Here is a 6,678-nt window from a genome sequence, read left to right on the forward strand (position 1 = left end):
ACAATTGTCAAGGTCTGGAGCCATTTTGGGTTGTCACACTTAGAGGGCGCTACTGGCATCTAGTGGGTAGAGGCCAGAGAAGTGACTAAACTTCCTAAAACGCACAGGAAAGCCCTTCGTAACAATAATCCAGTTCAAATTGTTAATAATGCTGAGGTTAATCCCATTTCCATTTTCTTTGTCCCAAGAAACCTCATTTTGCTTTTTAAATTCTCTAATAATTTGTCAATATTTTGGTTTTATAGACATGGATAAGAAGTCCACACAAAGAAGTCCTGAAGATGCTGGGACTGGCAGATACAAAGGTGGGAGTTTGTACTTGCTTTAAAGCCTTTTGGGTAATTTCAAGTACATTTTATAAATTACGTTGTTTCTCTCTCATATGTTACAAATATTTGGGAAGATAATTGTGCTCCATTTTATATCTCTCTAAGGTAAACACAAGCAAAAGGAAAAAAAAAAGCAAAACCAAAAACACCACCGATCTCGACATAGATCAGTAATATCTTATTCTTCAGATGATTGTGTGTTTCCTTCTTCTTCATCATCTTCTTCAGGAAGCCAGACTGATTCAAGTACTGAAGGTATGTTTAGCACCCTGTTAAGGTTTCTGCATTTATAAGTTAGGTGATTTAGTAAAACATTCATTAATCTTCCTTCATAATTTCTGTTTATTCAACTTGTATTTGTTGAGCATGCCCACTGTGTGCATGTTCCCTTCAGCCAAGGAATTTTTATTATATTGGGCAATAAACACAAATAAATAGTCCATTACAAAGCAGATGAGTGCTATGACTTGGCATGCATATGTAAAGGGGGCAAAAAAAAGGCTTTAGAGAGGAAATGATATCTAAATTGAGAACTGGGGAGTCGGTAGGCATTTTTCAGCAAAGGTAGGGAAGTGGAATTAGGGAAGATTTATTATAGGCTAAAGGAATTGCACATACTAACAACTATTGATATTTGAGTTTCTCATTCTTTCCAAGGTAATATGCTTATACTTCTATTTATTGATTTATTAGTGGTCTAATCAGAGTTCTTGCTTGTAAGCAAAGGAAACTGACTCTGGCTGATTTAAATGGGAAAGGAATTTATTCAAAGGACTGAGTAACTCACGGAATTGCCAAGCCTAGACAATTAGTCTCTAAATATGGACAGGAACAAAGTGAAACATGGTAGCCAGACTATAGTCAATGTCTTTCCATAGAGCCCAGTCTGGTAAGGGCACACTGCCACCAGTGCCACTGATGAACCTGAATGCTCAACTTGCATTGTCATTGTCACTTGGTGCCACCGCTGTCATCAATGCCACTGCTTCCACTAAACACTGGGTATGTCTGCCACGATGGCCAGAATGGATTCTTCACTATCTGTCCTCTTTGTGTCATTAGCTCTTAGGCAGTGATGGACTGAGCCTAGACCATATGCCCATGTCCTAGCTGTAAAGGAAGCTGGGAAAACAAGCATTAGCCTTTTCATCATTGATAGCGGAAGGCATGGCAATGAAGATTCACCAAACATAGGAAGCAGAATCAGATGCTGGGCAATCAAAAAATAACAGATGTTCTCCACATTCAACACTACACAATATCAATTGACTAGTTCTCTTTAAATTAAACCTGTGTCTCACCAACCTTTATCCTTTCAGTGTTTGCTAGGTGTGTTATAGTTTTTCTATTAGTTAATTTGGTATTAATAAATATTATGCTCATAACTCTACTTCTTATTTCATCAAATTTAGTCAATTACCTTACTCTTTTACATAGGTTAAGTATACTGGCACCCTTATTCTTTCCTCCATCTTATTTCCCCATTGTCTTTTTTTTTTTTCCTTTTATATTTTCAATAGTTAATATTTATAGTTTGGTCTGCAGCCAAAACTCATTCTTTCATTTTTTTGTCCACAGATTTACTTTAAAGGTTCAAAACCAATCATCAGAATTTAAGCTACACCTTGTTAAAATGTGTACACAGTTACTGCAGTGCCAAGTCATATGCAAGAATTACATTTTCCTTTCATGAATCTAATATCATGGTTACTAGGACTCTTAAAGGAGACTATTCCTAGAATGTTTCTAGTCACAGCTTCAAATACATTATTTATATTCCATCAGTTGCTTGAAAGCATGCCATGTCTTAATTTTGCTTCATATTTGAGCCATGCCTCCATTCCTTTCTTTTCTCCAGAAATGTTTTTGCGTGTATAGAGCATAATCTAGACCACTTTCTACCCCCAAGGTCTGCTATATAGCTGATATTCTAGAATTTCCCCCTCAGTGGTCTTCTGGGTTGGATCTGTTGTATTCTTAGACCCATCTCTTCCTCTTTTTTAGTTTTCTGCCTCAACTATAAGTACATGTTATCAAATAGCTTTTTCCAAAATGTTTTCTGGGAGGTAAACTTTCTCAGATTTGACATACCTAAAAATGTCAATATTCTGCCCTCACAGTAATTGATAGTTTTAAAATGATTTCCCCCAATTTCAATTTCCAGAGGCAGGTACTTCAAACTTTTTTAGTAGTATTTTTTGATATCTATCTCTGAATCTTTAAATAACTTATTTATGGAGTCGTTTCGTCATTTTTCAATTTTAGGCTCTATAGAAGATACAAATTTAGCTACTTTTTTAAAACCATCATTTCTCACCCACATTCACTTCCAATCCTCCTAAATAAGATTTTATTATTATAACTCTGATGGCTTCATTATTCAATAATTTCATTATTATGACTTTGTAGATGCTGTTCATAGCTGAACGTAGAATGGTTTCCCTTCTAGGAAACTTTTTGTTTTTCTTGCACTTGATAATTATCTTGTAAAAAATTTGTTTAGTTTTCTGCGTTCGTGATATATAGTAGTAGTCTAAATTTCCTTTCAAAATGTTCAAACACATCAGTTACTCAGTAAATTTCATTTCAGGATTCTCTCCTAGATCCTTTTAACATCCTCCCATATAGACTTACTACTCTTGAGGCCTATTAAGCAGCTGTGTCATTAGATTCTTCTTAATATTCATTCTGATGATTTCCTTTACCTCTCTCTTGGGTTTGATCACCATTTTCTGGATCATGTGGTTCGTCCTCCTTTGTTTTCCACTTATTTTACAGGAATACCTCTTTAGTAACTTTCAAGAGCATGAAGGGCAGTTAATTTCTGTTCTGTTTGTAGTTGTGGGTTTATGCCATTAAAGAAGTTTGCTTTATTGACTTCTGCTTCCAGTGGCATATGTGCTTCCAGTGGCCTCTGTTGAAATCCCAAGAGGGCTAGTGATGAATCAGAGGTAAATCAAGCCTTAGTCGGATTGTAATCTCACCTCAGCATAGTCCCTGATTGGGTTTCAATGATCATACATCATTCTATTTGCCTAGTGGAGGAAAGCTGAATACTCTCGGGAAAGAAGATAACATCATCTGGAGTCTCTAGAATTTTTTAATACAAAATACTAACTTTCAGGGGCCGGCCCGGTGGCGCACTGCTACAGTGCGCCACTTGGGAGCGCGGCGGCGCTCCCGCCGAAGGTTCAGATCCCACATACAGACCGGCCACTCACTGGCTGAGTGAGGTGCGGGCGCGACACCGAGGGTTGCGATCCTGTTGCCGGTCCCGGTCTGGTACGGGCGCGACACTGAGGGTTGCGATCCGTTGCCGGTCACGAAAAAAAGACAAAAAGGAAAAAAAAATACTAACTTTCAATTAAGAAATTACTATATATACCTATATGACTAAAAAATGAGAAAAAAAATAATAACAGCCCTACAGGTAATCCAGATATTGGAGTTAGCTGGCAATGAATTTTAAATATACCTATATGACTAAAAAATGAGAAAAAAAATAATAACAGCCCTACAGGTAATCCAGATATTGGAGTTAGCTGGCAATGAATTTTAAATAATTATGATTAATATGTTCAAGAAAATAAAGATTTGTAAACTATTAAAAAAGAATCAAGTATAAATTCTGGAATAAATGCCCATTATTTATAAATAACAAGTCAGATAGATTTACCAGTAAATTAGACACAAAGAGAGACAGAATTAGTGAATTGGAAATCAGGTTGGGAGGAAGAAAAGAATGGAAGATGTAGAAAAGAGCATCAGACATGTGAGACACAGTGAAGAGCTCTAACATGTAATTAGAATCCAAGAAGGAAAGAAGATGAATGAGGAATAATGGCCAAAGTTTTCCAAAATGGATGAAAGACAGCAACTACAGATTTCAGTAAAGCCCCAAGCTGGATAATTAAAAAAAAAAAAAGAAATCACATAGGGAACTTTCATTTCCAGTCAGGAAAGTAGTTGTGGTTAACAAGGTGGCAAGCTAATAGTCTCCATTTTCTCATTAAAATACTCAATTCATTTTTTATATTTGCCAATAAATTGCTTAATAGTTGCATTCATATACCTTCTGCTAATAAGCATAACACCTTATGCTTTCTAGATTAACTAGAGGTTGGATTCTAGCAGCCCACAGGAATATTGTCCTCTAGATGGATTCCTAAGTGCCACATATTCTATAACTCTGTGATGTAACTATAATTAAACAATTTTATCTGTTATTTGTATCTTTGTATTTTTTTCAACCAGTGTAATAAAGTTAATTGAAACATCAATCAATTATTCTAATCCCTCAAATTCTTAAATTAATAAAAGGATTTTTAATGATAGAACTAAAATTTCCAATTCTTTTTAAAACTGTTAGATACTACCAGAGGAAAAATTAAGAGGAAGAGAGCAGAGAAAAAGGAATAAATGGAAAAAAAAAAGAAATGGTAAGTAATTGTGAATGATTTAATATAAGAATAAGATTTGGCTATTAAAGGATACTGTACTTTATTAATTAAGGAGCACAAAATGTACAGAGAATTTTGAAGAGATGTAAGGCAGAGAATGATTAACATAGTAGTTAACATGGTGATACCAAGCTGATAGGGTTCTTTTTCTTTTTTTCAAATATAGTTTTCTCAGAAAACTATACAGACAGGTAAAACCTTGCAATTGCAATTCATTAGATTCTTTAAAATTTTTATGTTTATATAGTTACAAAAATAGCATATGTACTTTGAAAAAATATGTAAATAAAGAGATAAATTAAATAAAAGGTGAAGAGACCACACTCTTTTCTCTTTATTTCATTTCCTTGGCGTTATCACTCTTAAATATTTTGTGTATGTCCTTAGGTTATTTCTCTATGCACATGGAAATAAATGAAATTGATATAAATAAATGTATATAGTTTTGTGTTAACAAAAATAGACTATCAACTTGCTTCTCTAAATTTTGTTTATATGCTAATTTATGCATATAAAAGAATATTTGTAATATATTAATGAATCTGTTTTCTAACTTAAGAGTAGAACATTACCAATATGATTACCTTCCAGTATTTTTCTTCCTTCTTCCATTCACCTGCCTTGTCATCAGAAATAATATTATCCTAAATTTTGTGTTGCCCCTTCCCATGCCTTTTTTTTTTTTTTTGTCTTTTTTACTGACCGGTAACGGCATCGCAACCCTCGGTGTCGCGCCCGTACTGGGGACTGGCAACGGGATTGCAACCCTCGGTGTTGTGCCCGCACCATGCTCAGCCAGTGAGCGGGAACCGGTCTCCACATGGGATCCAAACCCTCGGCGGGAGCGCCGCCACACTCCCAAGCGGCGCTCTCTCCAGTGTGCCACCAGGCCGGCCCTTCCCATGCCTTTTGACAATTATTTTATTACAAATGTATGTATCTCTAAACATTATTTTGTTCATTTTGCTTGGTTTTGAGCTTTATAAAAATAGAATCATATCATACATAGTTTTCTGTGACTACTTTTTTACACAGTATTTTGTTTCTATGATTTATTTATGTTTTCATGTAGCTGCAGTTTATTAATTTTAACTGCTGTATAATATTTCATTATGTGAATAAAGCACAATTTATTTTATCCATTGTCCTGTAGACAGACATTTACAATGTTTTCAATTTTTTTTATATTGCAACCAATACTACCATGAATATGTTATACATTTCTCCTGGTGTTTATGTGTAAATTTCTCTAGATTATATATCTGAGAATGGAATTGCTAAATTATAGGGTATGCACATTGCTATAGGCAGAATAATAGTCTCCCCGCGCCACCCCGCAAAGGTGTCCACATCTAATCTCCAGAACCTGTGAATATGTTACTTTATATGGCAAAGGGGACCTTGGTGATTTGCTTAAGGATCTTGAGATGGGAGAGTAGCCTCAGTTTTCCATATGGGTCCAATGTAATCTTAAGGGTTCATACAAATAAAAGCAGGAGGTAGGAGAATCAAAGGAGATGTAATGAAGGAAGCAGAGACTGGAGTGACTCAGACATGCACCAAGAAATGCAGGCAGCCTCTAGAAGCTGGAAAAAAAGAAAAATAACAGATTTTCCCCTAGAGCATCCAGAAGGAACCCAGACCTGCTGACACCTTAATTTTAGCCCCATAAGGCCCATTTCAGACTTCTGTCCTCCAAAGCTATAAGGTATTATTATCTGTGGGGTTTTGTTGTATTAATTTGTTATAGCTACAAGAAAACTAACACCAATTTTCACTACCAATAATAGGGTTCTTACTGATCCATATCCTTGTCACACTTTGTACTATCAAACTTCTTAACAATGCCAATTGAGTGGGTATAGATATCTCACTGGGTTCTTAATATG

The 6,678-nt window shown here is 35.4% G+C and overlaps 1 protein-coding gene across 1 annotated transcript; it reads left to right on the forward strand.

Annotated features, from left to right (window-relative positions):
• Nucleotides 1–241: 241 nt before the first annotated feature.
• LOC103599658 (putative uncharacterized protein encoded by LINC00467 homolog) lies at nucleotides 242–5,067 on the forward strand. Its single transcript, XM_008583801.1, has 3 exons — nucleotides 242–305; nucleotides 435–584; nucleotides 4,699–5,067. Exons 1-3 carry the CDS (start codon nucleotides 248–250, stop codon nucleotides 4,746–4,748), a joined length of 258 nt encoding a protein of 85 aa, XP_008582023.1. The 5' UTR covers nucleotides 242–247; the 3' UTR covers nucleotides 4,749–5,067.
• Nucleotides 5,068–6,678: the final 1,611 nt, after the last annotated feature.

Source organism: Galeopterus variegatus, unplaced genomic scaffold (genome assembly GCF_000696425.1).
Source record: "Galeopterus variegatus unplaced genomic scaffold, G_variegatus-3.0.2 Scaffold3045, whole genome shotgun sequence".
In the NCBI taxonomy this organism is placed as follows: domain Eukaryota; kingdom Metazoa; phylum Chordata; class Mammalia; order Dermoptera; family Cynocephalidae; genus Galeopterus; species Galeopterus variegatus.

Excerpts from the sequence above, each read along its gene's own strand:
- LOC103599658 (XM_008583801.1), top strand. The coding sequence starts at position 248 with ATGGATAAGAAGTCCACACAAAGAAGTCCTGAAGATGCTGGGACTGGC. Across the intron at positions 306-434 it reads TGGGACTGGCAGATACAAAG|GTAAACACAAGCAAAAGGAA; the intron begins GTGGGAGTTTGT and ends TATCTCTCTAAG. Across the intron at positions 585-4,698 it reads GACTGATTCAAGTACTGAAG|ATACTACCAGAGGAAAAATT; the intron begins GTATGTTTAGCA and ends TAAAACTGTTAG.